This window comes from Oryctolagus cuniculus, chromosome 9, assembly GCF_051225735.1.
Source record: "Oryctolagus cuniculus isolate XC-2025 breed Fujian yellow rabbit chromosome 9, ASM5122573v1, whole genome shotgun sequence".
Classification (NCBI taxonomy): Eukaryota; Metazoa; Chordata; class Mammalia; order Lagomorpha; family Leporidae; genus Oryctolagus; species Oryctolagus cuniculus.
In genome coordinates, this window is record NC_142875.1 from 73,723,334 (window position 1) to 73,742,573 (window position 19,240).

The 19,240-nt window shown below is 37.3% G+C and overlaps 1 protein-coding gene across 2 annotated transcripts in view; it reads right to left on the reverse strand.

Moving 5' to 3' along the window:
- The window catches only part of COG6 (component of oligomeric golgi complex 6), an 84,667-nt gene that overhangs the window by 29,297 nt on the left and 36,130 nt on the right, over positions 1-19,240 (reverse strand). For both annotated transcript variants that reach the window (XM_002721095.6, XM_089303678.1), the window contains 5 exons: positions 14,881-14,972; positions 11,441-11,558; positions 3,190-3,321; positions 2,360-2,527; positions 450-557 (listed from right to left, as the gene is read on the reverse strand). In XM_002721095.6, coding sequence (XP_002721141.3) covers positions 450-557; positions 2,360-2,527; positions 3,190-3,321; positions 11,441-11,558; positions 14,881-14,972 — 618 coding nt within the window. The remainder of the gene's footprint in view (positions 1-449; positions 558-2,359; positions 2,528-3,189; positions 3,322-11,440; positions 11,559-14,880; positions 14,973-19,240) is intronic.

The following is a 19,240-nucleotide window of genomic DNA, read 5'->3' on the forward strand; positions in this document are numbered from 1 at the left end:
ATTTGCTAACCTAAAAAAAGGATAACTAATATTTATATAATAATCTATGCATTCAATAAACTGGTAGTGATGTAGGATTCTAAATTATTTCCCAGTATGAATATCATTTATATATTTTATGACACCAATTTTTGTATACTTTTAATCAAAACTATTGGTAGTAAAAAGAACAGTTAGCATTCTGGGACACTGTAGAATATCTAGGGTGGTCATTTAAGAACTCTGCATGCAGTTATCTCACTTAATCTTCATAACAACCCAATTATTCAGATACTATTATTACCCCAATCCAGAGATGAAAAAAGAGACACAAAGAGTAAGATACTTTCCCAGAAAAAAAAAATTAGTTAATAAGTGATATAGCCAAAATTCAAATCCAAATTCTAGCTCTTAGCACCTATAGTCTAAACTAGCAAATTTCTTGAACTACAAACATCTATGTAGCTTACCTGTTCAGGTTTATGTTGCTGTACAGTGTTATAGATATAACTCAAGCCTACTCTAGTTAAAACGTAAGAAGCTTGCTCATTTATAAGTGTGTCCAAATGTGCTTCAATCTGTAATAAAACACAAAGAAAGAAAACACTTTAAAAGAAGAATACACAGATGAGAGTAGTAGCAGAGTATCCTAGAGTCATAGCCCTTCAACCTGAATTTGTTCCCTGAATGGGCACAGATTATGAAGCACAGGGATGGCTTCCAAAACAAAGGCTTTTTCTTCCCCCAAAGAAGCCCTACAGAAGAAAAGAGAAAGTCTTACTTCAAAAATGTTAACAAGGAGAGGAGGCTAGCACTGTGGCATAGTAGGTAAATCCCTCACCTGCAGTGCTGGCATCCCATATGGGCACCAGTTCTAGCCTCAGCTGCACCATTTCTGATTCAGCTCTTTGCTATGGCCTGGGAAAGCAGTAGCAGATGGCCCAAGTGCTTGGGCCCCTGAACACACTTGGGAGTCTCGGAAGAGGCTCCAGGCTCCTGACTTTGAATCAGCTTAGTTCTGGCCATTGCAGCCATTTGGAGAATGAACCAGAGAATGGAAGACCTCTTTCTCCAAGCTCCTGGCTTGTATCGTGCAGAAAATGACAATGGAGCAATTAACAAAAGCAAGCAATTGGTGATAAAGAAAACTGATAAACAGCTGGACATTTTAAGAAAAGATTTAGAGAAATGGCAGAGAGTTGGGCCTGAATTAGCAATAAACAAAAAAAATTATTTTTTAAAGGAAAATGGTACCTTACAGAAAACAAAGTTATTCAAGAAAGGAAAATTAATAAATTCTTATTTAGCTCAACCTTAACTAGTTTTTACACAGTCATATTAATTTAACACAATAGTGTGTTAAATTTTTGGTCTAACCAAAAATTGTAACTACTTTGGGAGAATGGTAAAGTTCTAAATATGGCTTTATTCCTGTTTGTGTGTGTGTGTGAAGTAAATTTTCATCATTCAGAGTACATATTTAATGTAATAAATCTAAAACTAAAAAAGTCTACAAATAGGAATAAACACAAACATTTAGAGTTACAAATAACAAATGAAGCAAATATAAGAACTGAAAGATGTGATTCTTTAGAGAAATACTGGAGTGGAGAGTATAGAACATTATGGCTTTTCAAAACAAACTCAATAATTACATGAATTTAAAGTATGAATATGGCTATTTCTTATAAATTCTTTTAAAAGAAGAAATTCAAAATTATAAAATATCAAAAATGTGATGTATCACAACTCATTCCTGAAAAAAACTCAAACTCAACAAGTCAATATTTACTGTACCCACTATCAAACTGTTTATATACTTGTTATAATGTGGAATGTTCTAAAGGTTGTTTTTAATATCAATTACCACTCTAAAATTGAAACCCAAGTGTCTGGTAAATTTTATAAATGTCTTTGGTTTAGTCATTACACAGACTCTTATGTGATACCATTTGGTGTATAGAAAGAGTGATTGGGATAACAAATTGTAATGTTTTGCCTAACACCAATTTACACATAGATAAAAATATATCTGTCTCTGTAACACATTCTGCACTAGCTACAAACTTGAAAAATATTGCATATTATTCACAGTTCAGAAACTGAAATCCACATATAGAATTGAAGAACTGTTCAAATTAAACAGAAAAGCTTCCTTCTACCATCTCATACTTTGGTCTGAACCATTACATTCTGGCTTTGCCAGAGATGAAAGCCAAAATATCAAGTGTGTGTGTATGTGTATGTGTTTCAGTCAGATTACATCCAGGGACTTACAGAAATTAGGCCAATGAAGTTAACCAAAATCAATAATTTAAAGCTATCATATAGAAAAAAAAGATTCCATCACACTCCATAGTCATGCTGTAGCAAAATTTACCTGAAATTGTAGCATTTCCAGACGTCTGTCAGTGAACTCAAATAGAGCTAATGTTGTCTTCATCATATACAGAGAATTGACCATGAAAGTGGCCATATCAGCTGTGCCTAAATTGCTGGCTGATACAGTACACATCTGGAGGAGAGGATCCAAGACACACGATAAAACCTATGAATGAAAAATAAAAGTTAATATATTTTTTAAAGAATTATTTTATTTATTTGAAAGACAGAGTTACAGAGAGAGGTAGAAACAGAGAGAGAGGTCTTCCATCAGCTGGTTCACTCCCCAGTTGGCTTCAATGGCCAGAGCGGCACGGATCTGAAGCCTGGAGCCAGGAGCTTCTTCTGGGTCTCACTCGTGGGTGCAGGGGCCCAAGGACTTGGGCCATCCTCCACTGCTATCCCAGGTCATAGCAGAGAGCTGGATCGGAAGAGGAGCAGCTGGGACTAGAACTGGCGCCGATATGGGATGCCAGTGTCCCAGGCCAGGGCTTTAATCTGCTATGTCACAGCGCCATCCTTAATATTTGCTAACTAGCAATCTGGTCCTAGGTTAATGGCACTTCAGAACTAATACCAAACTAACTGTAAGGGAATCAACCTGTAGAAGCACATAGGAAAATATTAAATAATATAATAACCATGTAGTTTAACAAATAAGCATCACTGAATCACTGTTCTTAATTAAGAGAATTGGTTTATTACTTGAAAGAAAATCAACAACAGGAAAGAAACTGTAAAAATATATGGGCCATAAAATGTCAGCATCTTAACAGAATATACATTAGAAGGACAAAACACAACCACTTATATGAATTTCCAACATACTTGCACAAAATCAGCTTGACGAGCATCTAAAGGGACAACTGAAGAATCATGAGATGCCAAAACTTCACGCAGCAACATGAGTGTCTGATTTAATGCAGAACTTGGTCCAAGATCAGGTGGTGGGAGTTCAACCTAAAATAGAGAATAGTTCATACATTCTTAATTTTCCACTAAATTTTAACATGCACATGCATGACTTTTCACAGTAAAAACAATATTTTGTAAATACAAAGCACTGGCTGACATATTAAAAACCCATAGTTTATCAACAGCTTTTTCTGAATTATACTACTCGGCAAATAAAGTGACTTGACACAAAAGTCCTTTGTCAGATTATCTCAAAATTAATATGTAACACTATATTCTAAAATTTAAAAACTGATGAAATGGCCGGCGCCGCAGCTCACTAGGCTAATCCTGAACCTAGCAGCGCCAGCACACCGGGTTCTAGTCCCGGTTGGGGCACCGGATTCTTTCCCGGTTGCCCCTCTTCCAGGCCAGCTCCCTGTTGTGGCCCGGGAAGGCAGTAGAGGATGGCCCAGGTGCTTGGGCCCTGCACCCCATGGGAGACCAGGAGAAGCACCTGGCTCCTGCCTTCGGATCAGGGCGGTGCGCCGGCCGCGGTGCGCCGGCCGCAGTGCGCCGGCCGCAGTGCGCCTGCCGTGGCGGCCATTGGAGGGTGAACCAACGGCAAAAGGAAGACCTTTCTCTCTGTCTCTCTCACTATCCACTCTCCCTGTCAAAAAAAAAAAAAAACTGATGAAAAAAGTTAGTGTTCATTTGAATTGTACAATATTTTGGCGTGTATATGAAATAACACACTGTTTTTTAGCTTTAATCATACACTACCACAACTATAATGTAATTGAGAAATATCACCTACTATCAGGCCCAAACCTCAGAGCTCTTGGTTCAACATGAGATGAAGGGCTTCCAAAAAATTCATGGAAAATACATATTATTTAAAAAACTAAGAGAATTTCAAAATTTTTGCACTAAAGCTGATTCAATTTTAACACAAACTATTTGAAGCAGCCTTGTAGGTTACAGGCCCAGGAAACAATCTTTCAAAAGCACCCTGAAAAAGGTTCAGGAGGATCTTCCACAGGCAACAGATTTTGAAAATTTTTCACAAAAATGATATTACATTACAAGCCCCACAGCTGAGAGCTGGAGAAAGTGCCAGCTTTGGAGAGCGAGGTGAGAGCAGAAAACAGTAGCCCACGCCAATGACGATATAGCCAGAGGAAAAGCCCGATAGAGGACACTGTCTTTGAGCCTGGCCTGGAACCATAAGTGGTACAGGTTACCCACCTAGCCCTGCAATAAAAGGGCATGTTTCTCTCCCCTCACCCCCCAACAACAGCACCCTGCAACCAGCTGGGAGAAGGTGCCATATTAACATCAGTAGCAGCTCCAGCAGCTCATTTTGAAATTAGTGGTGAGCGCAGAGGCTCTTGTGCACATGTGTGATCCAGGGATTTTACCAGAGGGAAAAATCTGCTTAACCTACTGATTTTGACTCTGGCTCATAAGACTGACAGGGGGTTGAGCATAAATGTAGGACTGTGGGGTGTCCCTAGCCTCTCAATATATCACAGGCTCTGAGGCTCAAACTGCCAAGGCAGAGCACCCACAGGCAGCTGTCTCTGGATATGTCTCTGCCTCTCTGTGAATGGAATAAGCTGGTAGGGTGGAGCAGATCCTCCGTACCCCAGGACTATGGGAGTCTTGAATGCTAAGACTGTGGGAACTCTGTAACTGCATGATAGGGCACAGGGTGTAGGTGGGTCTCTGCCAATCACTGTGTGCAGCATGAAAGGCTCAGAGCTCCCTGACTGCCTGGAGTGGGTCATTGTAGTGATTTCCATGTCCAAACAAGGACAGCATAGTTCCTTTGTGTGCTTCATGTGGCAGCCAGATTGAGTATTGTGCCCAATGTGAGCTGACCTAGGGCATCGATCACCTTGGACGAGAGGAGATGACGGTATGATGACACCAACAGATGTAATCATACCCTCTTGACTCTGACAATGGAGATCAACCATGCCCGACCTGGGTGTCACCCTGATTAATTGCTCCACCCTGGAGTACTACTTAGACCTCCAGAGCCAAACCCAGCACAGGCTACTACATATTCACTGAAAGAACAGACACACTCCATTAAGCCACAAAGATATAGTTTAAGAATGAAAGGGATCAATTGAACATTAAGATGTAACTATAATAAATGCAACCAATGCCAGGGGGCCTATTTAAAAGAAATATTAATAGATCTAAAGGAAGACACAGACACCAAAACAATAGTAATGGGGGATTTCACACCCCACTGTCATCAACAGACAGATCAACTAGATGAAAATCAGCAAAGAAACAACAGAGTTAATCAAAACTATGGACCAAATGGATCAAATGGACTTAACTAGTTAGTTAAGTTCCACAGAAATTTTCATGCCACAATTGCAGAATACACATTCTTCTCATCAGTGCATGGAACTTTCTTTAGGATAGACCACATTCTAGGCCATAAAGCAAGTCTCAGTAAATTCAAAAAAATAAAAATCATATCATGAATCTTCTCTGATCACAATGGAATGAAGCAGGAAATCAACAACACAAGAATCTCTAGAACACACAATAATCAATAGCTGTTATATACACAGACAATGCCATGGCTGAGAAAGAACTTCTAGGATAAATCCCATCAATAGCTACTAAAACTACTAAAACATTATATACCTTGACATACATTTATCCAAGGACATGAAAAATCTCTATGATGGAAATTGCAAAACATTAAAGAGAAGAAATAGAAGACACAAATAGAAAAAATCTTTCATCTTTGTGGATTGGAAAAATCACTATCATCAAAATGCCCATCACTACTTATTTCAAAAGCAATTTGCAGATTCAATGTGATCCCAATCACAAAAATAAGCACATTCTTCTCAGATCTAGGAAAAAAAGGTTGCTAAAATTTATATGGAGATACAAGAGACTCCAGATAGCTAAAGCAATACTGCACAATAAAAACAGCCAGAAAAATCACAATATTAGATTTCAAGACATACTATAGGCCAGTTATAATAAAACCAGAATGGCTCTCATACAGAAATCAACAAACAATAAATGCTGGTGAGAACTTGGGGTGAGGGGGGTACCTTAATCCACTGTTGGCAGGAATGTAAACTAGCATAGCCATTGTGGAAGACAGTATGGAGATGAAGCTCAGGAATCTGTTATAGATCTACCATAGATCCAGCCATCACACTCCTGGGAATTTACTCAAGGGAAATTAAATCAACATATGAAAGGGTGTTTTGTACCCCCGTATTTACTGCCACTCAATTCACAATACCTAATATATGGAATCAACCCAGTTGTTCATCAACCAATGACCGGATAAGGAAAATGTGATCACACACACACACTCACATGCACACACACATACACATACATACACATTATGGCTATCTAAGACACATTACACTTGCTAGATATCATGGGGGGCTCTGCTGCTACTGCAGCTAGCAGGTTTTAGTGACTTCAGTCTGCATGGACATACAATTTTCTTTAGCAGCACTCAGCAGCCAGGGTATGGAAAGGAAACATTAAAATTGAAGTAATACAGAGTGGTTCTACCAAGTGTGATAAGATGACATGGGTGCAAAAGATTACAGGCAGCAGCAAGATAAAGATGGAATAGAGGCTAAGAGAAAATGAACTGAATCAACCACTCAGGTAACTAGTTTATATTGAGCACCTCATGAGGTGAGATATAGGAAAATTAACTATTTTTGTTTTTTATTAAAGATTTATTTTATTTATTTTATTTATTAGAAAGACAGAGTTACAGAGAGAGGTAGAGACAGAGAAAGAGGTCTTCCATCAGCTGGTTCACTCCCCAGATGGCCCCAACAGCCAGAGCTGAGCCAATCCGAAGCCAGGAGCCAGGAACTTCTTCCGGGTCTCCCATGTAAGTCCACTGCTTTCTCAGGCCATAGCAGAGAGCTTGACTGGAAGAGGAGCAGCCAGGACTAGAACCGGTGCCCACATGGGATGCTGGTGCTTCAGGCCAGGGCATTAACCCCCTGTGCCAAAGCACTGGCCCCAAATTAACTATTTTTGTATATCAATCTGTTCACCAACTACCTTACTAAAATTCTTTTCACATTCTATAACTTTTCATTTGATTCTCCTGATTAACAGAAAAACATAGCATCCACAAATAACCTAATCTCTTCCTTTGATATATTTAAATCTCATTTTTTAACCTGGTTTTATATCCTGGCTATTATTTAAAAGTATTGACAGGCATTCTTGTTCTTCACTTAAATAGAAACGTATTACTAGAGCTGCCAATAGTGATGATGTTGTCTTTTAGCTTTATTTTATCTGTATATATACATGGCTATGGATGCATTCTTCAGGTATTTATTAAATTTTCCCCTAAAAATCTTATCAAATGTTAACTTCAATATAATGTTAGTATACTCCTATTGTACATTAATTATTATTTCCTAACACTGGTGTATTCTTGTATTCATAGAACAAACCATACTTGGGTTTTAACATAATGCTGAACTTGACACTTTTTTAACTTTTTAAAAAATGAGTGATGTGTGGTTTTCACCATAATACTATGCTTAAAAGGCTTTTTTATGTTATACCACCTAAAAGAACAGGGAAGCTATCCATATTTTCCTAAATTCATGTTATCTACTTGTTTATGGCTCAATTTCTTCCAAAAATTTATTTATTTTATTTGGACAGCAGAGTGACAGATGTGTCTTCCATCCACTGATTCAATCCCCAAATGACTACGACAACCAGGGAGGGGCTAGCCAGAAACCAGGAGTTTGGAACTGCATCTTGTTCTCCCATGTGGATGGCAGGAGTCAAGTACCTGGGGCATCATCCGCTACTTTCCCAAGTGCATTAGCAGGGAAATGGATCAGAAACAGAACAGTCAGGACTCAAAAAAGGACTGATATGGGATGCAGGAGTCTCAAGAGGCAGCTTGTTAACCCACCATGCCTCAAGGCTGGCCCCTTAGCTCATTCTTTTGTTAAAATATTTGAAAGGCAGAAATACAAAAGGTAAAGGCAGAGAGAGAGAGAGAGAGAAAGAGAGAAAGAGAGAAAGAGAGAAAGAGAGAAAGAGAGAGAGAGAGGTCTTCCATCTGCTAGTTCACTTCCCAGATGGCCACAACAGTCAGAACTGTGCCGATCCAAAGCCTGGAGCCAGAAGCTTCCTCCAGGTCTCCCACAAAGGTGTAGGAGCCCAAAGACTTGGGCCATCTTCCACTACTTTCCCAGGTCATAACAGCTGGATCAGAAGTAGAGCGGCCAGGACTCAAACTGGCATCCATTTGGGATGCCAGCACTGCAGGTGACGGTTTTACCCATTACATCACAGCGCCAATCCCTTAACTCATTCTTTTATCAATTTGTATCTCTTTAAAAATCATTGTTATTCATATTTTCAAACTATTTCAGCCTAAAACTGCATATGTTCTCTAAGAAGCTTTAGTGTCATCTGTAGATTGTCTCTAATTTCTGATGTTTTAATTTTATTTTTTCACTTTGATCATACTTGCTAGAAATTGCCAATTTTGTTGATCTTTTCAAATATATTTGTTTCTGTTTTCCAATTCATCAAATATTTGATTCCATCTTCTTATTTCCCATAGTTTGTTTTATAGTTCTTTTAAATATCTGAATACAAATGCCTAATGTATTTTATCTTCTACCTTGAGTCCTCCTATAGATGATCTAACTCATATGCTTAGCCATGTGCTTCTGACATCCTGCAATCTGGCTTCCATCTTCACCACAGGACCAAAAATGTTCACTATGGTTACCCACCATACATTCAGTACCAAAAAAATTCAACCTTTGCTTTAAAATCACCTCTTTGTTACCGGAAGTCTTCACGCAGCATCTGTTGTTATTAACCATGTCCTCCTCCTTAAAACCACTCTTGGTCTTTCTAATAAAACCTCCTTACTTTTTTCCCCTCTCAGCATCATATTGTTTTCTTTCTTCTCTTAAATGCCAGCATTTCCCAAGCCTATGTGTGTTCTAGTAGCTTTACTGTTATAATAATTTACTCCTAGTGGACTCATCCAAATCCAGGTTTGAACTATCTCTAATTACAAAACTCTCCAACTGCAACTCTATGGCTGCCTGCTAGATTAGATTGATTCCAAAAGGATCTCTCTTGGGTAACTCGAAATCAGCTTATCTTAGACAACATCATCTTTATCTCAACATTTTACTCTATTTCTGTATTCCAGATATTTGTGATTATTCAAGGAATTATTCTAGACTCCTCACCCACACTTAGCCTTATTTTGTCAGTCACCAAGTTTTCACGAATTACCTTTATCACTCTAGAATCTTCATGGTTATTCTAGAATCTCTCTCTTAGACCTCATATTGTCATAAAAATTACTTCAATCCTCCCTTAATCTCCACGTATTCAACCTTGCCTCTCTCCCTTTTTATTCATCACTTTTCAAGTAATCTTTTTAATAAATGTAAAAATTTGTTTCCTTATGATTTATACTTTGAGTTCTGCATATTCCATCTGTTTTTTTCTTCTTAGGATGACCTCTGTTCACCCTGTTTTTGCTCTACTGAAATCTGACATATCATTCAAAGTTCAATTGTAACACCTCACTCTCTGGAAAGCTCCATCTCTGGAAAGGAGAATATATGTAGATTGCTATTTTTCCTCCCCTTTGTGTGCCAGTATTATACTCTAGACACACATATTTTATAAAGCATGCAATCCTGTGATAATCACATTTTCCATAAAGAAGAAACTAAGGTCAACAGAACTTGAGTGTTCACTCTTATACTCTCATCAGCTAGCATTTATTTATTCATGGTCAACGTTTGTACCATGTTTCAATGATTTTAGAATTCCATCCTGAGAATTCACATAAACAAATGCAACCAGAATTGTTCATTGTTCCTAACATACAAGGCAAGAAATTGTTTCTAAAAACAAGGCAGGAAAAAATGTAAAACAGATACTCCAGCTCTACAAATTTAAGTTGCTTTCCCCAGAAGAATTCTGTTGTGCATAGGGGACAAGACACATACTCCTATTAATGCTTACTGGAGCTTAGAAAAGTGGTGATTGACCAGGTACTCTGCAAGGTATTGCTACTGACTAATCTAGGATATTCTATTCTGTACTATATTATAAAATTTGTGCTTAATATAGCCAACCTACTGATAGAATATTATAATAAAAAGAGCCAGCATAGTGATTGTGATGCATCCTTTAAAAATTTGAACCCTTAATAAAGAAATAAATACAAAGAACTGAATGACTATAAAGTCATTCCTTAAGGTCTTGTCACAATACTCTGCTCACATTTTTTAAAAGTAATGTTTGTTGTTTGTTTGTTTTAAAGGCAGGCAGAAACACAGACAGATCTTCCATCCACTGGTTCATACTCCAAATGTCTGCAATAGCTGGGACTAGGTCAGACCAAAGCTTAGCAGCTCAACCTAGTCTCTCACGTAGGTTGCAGGGAGCCAAATACTTGAGCCATCACCTGCTGCATCCCAGGGTACACATTAGCAGGAAGCTAGAATCAGAACAGAACAGGGACTCAAACCCAGGCACTCTGATAACAGATGCAGGTGTCCCAAGAGTCCTCTTAACCACTATGCCAAACTCCTTGGCTTCTATTCTTCTCAACTTACAATATTAAATCTCACGGGACTCTCACCCAGGTTTTTGCTGTTCATTTCTTTTTTGTAGGGTGTTTTTCCTATTTCTTTTCATAAATAAGTACAGTATATGATACAGAAGAATATAAATCCAATAAGCACAAAGCCATAACATCAGATGGTAAAAATATAAGCTGTTTGGAGAGAACATGTTGTAAGAGTTTGTTTTCTAATCCTTAAGTCATGTTAGCCTGCATCTAAGTATAGCAAGTTGGCTTTAGGTGCTCATTTTCAGTTCTAGAAAAATGGTAGTGAAACTAGGGCTTGAGATTCTATCTCCAATTATGACTCAGTATTATACTATTCCAGGAAGATGGAGACTACAAACTAAGGTCCAGTAAACCATCTCAAAAGGAAGGTTGCTGTTAACAGGCAGCATTCAAAAGAGCATTGTATGGAACAGAAAAAAAATTCATCAGTCAATGGAAAACATTAAAACAACATCTTCATATGTGAAAGATTCATAATCAGAATTTAAGAATTGCATTTTTCAAACATACCTTGTCCATTAATTTACTGGCATGAAGACTCAAGCTATTGAAGAATATTTTCTTGCTTAGTAAATGCATTTCTTCAATGGTAGTCAATAATGTAGTTGCACTGTTTCCAACAATGCCACTAAAATCAAAGAATAGTTCAGGTTGTAAAACAGAAGTTAAAACAATTCAGTCCTTTAAGTGAGTAAACTGCTTTAAAAAGTTCTAAATTTAAATAAACATTTTTATATATACTACAATCTGTGAATTAAAAATAATGATTTTAGTGATTAATTTCACATAAAAACATTTTTAAAATTCTGAGTTTAGTGATAAAAAAAAATGATAAACTACAGGTTGAGCATCCCTAATCTGAAAACTCAAAATCCAAAGGGCTTCAAAACCTGAAACATTTTGATGGACTTAAGGTTTTCTTATTAGGGATACTCAACTGTTAGAACCCATGTAAATACTCCAAAATAAAATATAAAAAACCTCCAAAATGTAAAATATTCCTGTTTCCAAACATTTCAGATAAGGCATTCTCTACCTCTACTACATTTTTAATATTTCACAATCTCATTTAGTAAAACTGTGTGTTAAAACAGGCATTCATAACTTAAACCTGTATCTTTATTTTTCTTCCATTAAACATATGATTTAGTTATCCAAAAAGACCTATTTTAAGGCATTCCTTCAATAGCTCTAGTGAAAAACTGTATAAATATTGAGTTATTCTTTTAATTTGAACCATTACACTGTATCAATATCACATCTACAAATTATAAAATTTCTCCTTTTCAAACAGCTATCTATATAGTATAGACTACAAAAATTCTGATATTTTAAAATATTAATTACATGAGCACATTCCCATATTTTGTAATATTTATTTATTTGATAGACAAAGAGAGAGCTCCTACCTACCAGCTCACCCATTAAATGCCTGCAATGGCCAAGACTACCAGATCAAAGCCAGTAGGGCAACCCAGGTTTCCCACAAGGGTGGCAGGGCCCAACTTTATGAGCTTTCCACCACTGGCTTTCTACCTTTCTGATTTCATTTTTCTTCACCCTTTCCAATTCACTGCACACCACCCACTGGTCTCCCTCTGCTTCTCCAAAATTCAAGCTTTTCCTGGTTCCAAGACCACAGTGGATTTCTCTGCCTGGGATGCTCCAAAATTTTTTCATGCCGAACTCCAACTCCTTCATGCTATTCTTTAAATTTTCTTTTTACTTATTTATTTTCATTGTATTTTCAGGGCAGACACACTAGAACAGGCTGAAGCCAGGAGACTGGAACTCAGCCTGATTCTCCCACGTAGGGATCCAAGCATTTGAGCCAATATCTGCTGCCTCCGAGAGTATGCATTAGCAGAAAGCTGATCAGAAGCATAGGAGCTAGGATGTGAACGTCCAGGTAGGGATTTGAACAGTCCCCTCCTTCATGTTCTTCAGGACTGTTCCAATATATGATCTCCACAAAAATGCCTTCAAAAAGTCACATACACATACACTTATTCATACATGCTCAACCCCTATACTTTGTATTTCCTTTCTCTTGCTTTATTTCTCTTCAGTGCCCTTATCATGATCTAAAATCATTATTTTATACTTGTTAAAATGTTTGTCTCCCCATTAGAACATAAGTTTAATATATTTTATTCATTGCTGTTTCCTCAGCACCTAGAAGAGTGACAAGTATATGGAAACTTTTTTAACTGATCAAATGAGGAAATGTGAGGAACAAGTAGAAAATGTGTAAGCAAAAAATATATTAGAGGGTTTGGCGCTGTGGCGCAGTCGGTTAAAGCCCCAGCCTACAGCATCGGCATCCCATATGGGCGCCAGTTCAAGTCCTGGCTGCTCCACTTCCAATTCAGCTCCCTGTTAATGGCCTGGAAAAAGCAGCAGATGGCCCAATTCCTTGGGCCCCTGCCCCCAATGTGGGATCCCAGGAAGAAGCTCCTGGCTTGGGATCGACTCAACTCTGGCCATTGTGATCATCTGTGGAGTGAACCAGCAGACTGAAGATCTTGCTCTCTTCTCTGTCTCTACCTCTCTATGTAACTCTTTCAAATAAAAAAAAATAAACCTTTAAAATATATACAAGAAAAAATCTTATCACCCTCAATATCATCTTCTTCAAAGATACACAAAGTCTAATTCCCAAAGCCTAAAACTCTTATTATCATCTTGACAATCCACATGATTTTATTTCTAGCATTTTCTAAATGACAAACAACTATTATTATCTTTAAATAATAAAATTATATGTAGTATCACATGGGTACTATTAAACAGGTAATTTTAAGTTATTTTACCACTAGATTTTCATAACCTAGCATTTGTTATATCCAGCTGCTTTCAGTTGCTTTTGTGTTTCTAAGTATGTATCATTCTTATTTTAGGAATACTATATATGACATTACAATGGAAACTAAATCATTGCTTTTGTGTTACACAGAATGATGACAATAAATGTATATCTAAAATATTAGAGAGCAATGTAAATCTTATTTCTGAAAAGTCTGTTAGCCTGTACCTTGTTAGTTTTGTCTGAAAATCTACCAGTAAGATGTGAAACCCATTTCTAAAGTTTTGGGTGGTTTCTCTCATGTGCTAAGGGGTAGATCATTTTATTATCATAGTCTTGTGATGTTCTATTAACTCAGGATCTCTGAAGCTCTCTGTTAGTTATAATCCCCTGGCATTTTTACAGCTAGCCTTCTGTTCATGATACAGGCAAAGTGGATAACAAGTAGTTGCTAAGTAATTTTTAATGAAAAAAATAGAAACCTTGAAAAATATAGCTTGGAAGGACATTGTTTTTAGACAACCAGACACATAATGTAATCTTACAGTGACATTTACAATAAAGCTTAAGTGAATATCACCAAGAGATGCATGAAAAGCAAAAATGAATACAAAGTTTAGAGTCCAAGATCACATCTTAGATAAAACACACAGTTCCTAATCAGATAAAATGTTTTTATGTAAAGAAGCTAAAGCTATGGTTTTATTTCATCACTGACAGAAAATGAAATGTTAACAAAGGATTTAGGTTATTTCATTCAAAATAAGGTATTTCACTGATTATGCTATATTCTAAGTATAATATACAATTGTTTTAGTTGTCACGAATCTCTTTTACTAATGTAGGAAGAGTTAACAAATACTTTGTAGACCTATACAGTTATATAAGAGGAATGTGTGTTTGTATGTATGCGTATTCAAAGAGGTCTGCCCAGTTACATTTGGAGAATAAAAAGAAAAGGAAATAACAGATCTCAAGGTATGACCTGTATAATATGTATATAAACGATTCACATGACTGTAGGTGCTACTCATTAAAACTTGGTCATGCATACAGTGAAAACAAAACAAACAAGAGCTTACTGTGTGCTCTACCAAAAAAGAATTATCATAAAGGACTGTGTACACTTCACTTTTTCGCTTACCTGATTGTATGGTGGTAAAATTTAAGGAGATTAGAAATTTTATATAATAAAACTGCCCCAGGTTCAGCAAGTATTACTTGTTCAATTCGAACCTATCAAAAGAAAAAGTTAAATATTTCTTGAAATCATACTTTTTCTTTATTAATGATGTGGTATGTAAAAAGCATAAACATAGAAGATGGCCTAAGTGCTTGGGCCCCTGCACCCACATGGGAAACGGGGAGGAAGCACCTGGCTCCTGGCTTCGGATCGGCGCAGCGTCGGCCGTGGCAGCCATTAGGGGAGTGAACCAACAGAAGGAAGACCTTTCTCTCTCTCTCTCTCTCACTGTCTAACTCTGCCTGGCCAAAAAAAAAAAAAAAAAAAAAAAAGGCATAAAAGTTAAATGTGACATTTTATTATTGTAGAGATAAAAAAAATGCCTTTTAAGAATTTCTGAAATTTTTTAAGTCAGAGGAGATGATAAAATAATTAACATTGTAAGACAGATACACTCTACCAAAAAGAAAAAGGTCTATTGTCTGTAGGATTTGGATCAAGGTAGCTAATTTCTGAACTATCAATTCAATGAGATCATGTAGAGGTTATCATCAGTGCATAATGGAATTTAGCTCAATATTAAATTGTAAAAGCAGCTGTTAATCCCTAAAAATAAATTATCAGTTAAAATACACTGTCCTGATGCCAAATATTCAGGAAAAAAAATGAAAGAATTCTTGCCTTTAAAATAATTAGTTTCTTTTTCTATTAATCAGAAAAAAGGAAAGCAGACAAATGTCAAGCCAGCACCAATACAGTTACCTGAATGTAAGACTGCCATGGCAAAAATCCCCTCTGGTTTAAGATTATCTGGATTTGCCTCAAAATGAGCTGCCAGGAATATTTTCTAATTAAATTCCATCCCTCACTGATCTCTTCCTTTATATTCCCTCATTAATTAATACAATCTAAGCCACATTGATACATGCTTACTTACATGATGCATTACACCTGTTCTAAGCTACTATTACATGCCATCATCTTGTTTAACTAGTTCCTAAACACAAATATTTAAACATTGTATTTTCTTCCTCTTTCACATCTCTGCAGTATCTGGTAGAGAAGTACATACACAGCAGATGTTTACTAAATCCTTTTGAAAGCTCAAGTTTCTCTGTTCTTAGATTTTGGCATGTGTCATAATGCCAACAAATGTGATTTGCTAAAATGAGTTTCTATAAATATATGTATATAAGCACACACAAAAAATTAATTGTGAAAATGATTTGCCTTCTGGTATAAATCAATAGAATAGTTAACTATCATAACACTATAGATTATGAACAACATCTGAACTTACAGTTTCCATACGACAATTTATTTCTTAGGCCAAGGCTTCAACAGTGATTTAAATTATGTACTATGTCAAAAAGGTGATGTTTTATGAATTATAATAGAATTACTAAAGCAAATGTAAAATATGTCAACTGTGGACAGACATCTCAGCTATCCATAAACCTGCCTTCCAGAATTTTGAGATGTCAAGAAAGTACTCCTTATTCCAACTCCCTTAAGAGAAAGGAGATGGAAGGAAGGAGGGAAAGAAGGAAAAGAAAAGAGGGGATGGGTGGAAGAAGAAAGGAAGAAAAAAATACAAAAAATAAAAACAACACATGACTCTCTTCACACATATAAAGGCCCAGAGGTAATAGGGCACACTTTCAACTACAATAGAGAATGCCACATAGAAAAGCTGAAAAATCAGGAGATTCACAAATGATAAACTATGATTAGTTTGTTTTCCATGCATAAATAACTTATGAGAGCTTGGTAAGAGACCAATCATTTTTAACCAAAGCCAGGAGTCAGAGGAAAAACAGGAAATAAGAGAAACAAAAGCAAAAAAGTAAAAAGGGCAAAAGAGACAAAGAATTGGCAGCAGCAGCAAATGACTAGACATTATAGTAGTAACAACAATGAAGACAAAAACCACTAGAGCTTGAAAGGAGGGATGCAAATAATGGTTCAGCTACAAAGTATACAGAAGAGACCTGGCACATAATAAGCAGGCAACAAATCTTAACTGTGTTAGTGGCAGGATAATAAAGGCAGATATTAAAAGTAACAAAATAGGCTGCAGGCAATCTTACAGCAGAGAAACTAGAAGAGGTAAAAGAACAGTGACTCTCCTCCAAAAAGCCAGATAAAAGAGCAAACGCAGGAGGGAGGGAAGCAGAGGAGATGGGGGAGAAAGGTGGAAGGGAAGGAGGGCTCATGTTTACAGAGAAGGGGCTGAGAGGAAGGGAGGACTGAAAGAGAACAAGCTTCCTTCACACTAACATCACGGATCGCTCCTTAGAGTAGTTATTTTCACAAGTCTATACCAGCAGAGAGCACCAACAACCGTATCATGCAATACAGTATCCAGTTCTGCTCGATGCTATTTGTACATGCATCTATCTTCATAGAACCCCCTCTAATAAAGTCAGGAGCACATAATGCACTAAATTTGTTACTAAAAGAGATAAAATTCAAATGATAATTTGAGGCCAGTGCTGTGGCATAGCAGGTAAAGCAGTGGCCTGCAGTGCTGAAATCCCATATGGGCACCAGTTCAAGTTCCAGCTGCTCCACTTCCAATCCAGCTCTCTGCTGTGGCCTGGGAAAGCAGTGGAAGGTGGCCCAAGTCCTTGAGCCCCGCACCCACATGGGAGACCTGAAGAAGCGCCTGGCTCCTGGCTTTGGATCGGTGCCGCTGCAGCCATCTGGGGAGTGAACCAGCAGCTGGAAGACCTCTCTCTCTCTGCTTCTGCCTCTCTGTAACTCTGCTTTTCAAATAAATAAATAAATCTTAAAAAAAAAAAAGCTATAATTTCACCCATGTACTTGAAAACAAAGATTGAAGGTGTTATTTGTGATGTTTCCAGCTATAGCTTTGGAGTCATAGTAGCCACTATACAATTATGAAATTTAAGCTTAAAAGCACAGATTTTTAAACCTAGACATGGAGATTATATCTTATTGTGCACTAAACATATTTAGTCTACATCCCATGAAGTTTTATGTTATTAAGACAAAGAAAAGTAAAAGCTAAACAAAGTCGAGGAAATAAAATATGGCTTCTCAAAGGTAGCTTCTATTATTATTAAAACATTTCCTTTATGCTTCTAAAAATCAAAATCTCCCCTACACTAAAAAGAATTCAGTCCTACAAAGATACAGAGTTGTTAGATCATATATCACATTACTGTCAAGCTAATCTGAAGTAAAATTGCCATGAATACGTTAAATATTCTCAGGTATGTAATAAATATTATTACCATAAGGAAAGATTTAAAATTTCTGTGACTTCAGAAAGTAAAGTGAGTTTTCCTAATTTTATAATAAAAAGACACCTCCTTACAGTTTTTTTTTTTCATCTTACATTAAAATTTGCTATGGAGGATAGCCCTATAATTTTTTTAAGACTTATTTATTTATTTGAAAGGCAGAATTAGAGAGAGGCAGAGGCAGAGAGAGAGTAAAAGAGAGAGTGAGAGAAAGTGAGAGTGAGTGAGTGAGTGAGTGAGTGAGAGAGATAGAGAGAGAGAGGTCTTCCATTCGCTGGCTCACTCCCCAGATGGCTGCAACAGCCAGAGCTATGCCAAACCAAAGCCAGGAGCCAGAAGCTTCCTCCAGGTCTCCCACGCAGGTGCAGGGGCCCAGTGATTTGGGCCATCTTCCACTGCTTTCTCAGGCCACAGATGAGAGCTGTATCGGAATTAGAACACCTGGAACTCAAACTGGTGCCCATATGGGATGCAGGCACTGCAGGTGGCAGCTTTACCCGCTATGCCACAGCGCCAGTCCCCATATAATTGATATAAACTCCTTTCTGGACATACAATTAAGGAAAAAAACATGAAAATCTCTAAGTACAATACAGACAGACTTTGGTATATAATTTCTTTAGAAAAACAACAGGTTTAAATGGTTTTAATTCTTAATCAGTGTAGGACAGGAAATTCTAAGGTCTATTACAACCCCCAGATTATAGAAATAAAATTACATAATCACTCAAAAGAAAGAAAAGTTACAATAAGAACTAAGAAAGGGTGGGAAAGATAAGATAGATTAAATATAATTTCCTTATCAAAATGACTAGGAGTTGGGGCTGGCACTATGACGCAGCAGTTAAAGCCACCACCATATGGGTGCAAGTTAGGGTTCAGGCTGCTCCACTTTTGATGCAGCTCTCTTCTATGGCCTGGGGAAGCAGTAGAAGATAGCCAGAATCCTTGGGCCCCTGCACCCACGCGGGAGACCTGCAAGGAGCTCCTGGATCCTGGCTTCGGTTTGGTGCAGCTCCGGCCACTGCGGCCATCTGGGGAGTGAACCAGTG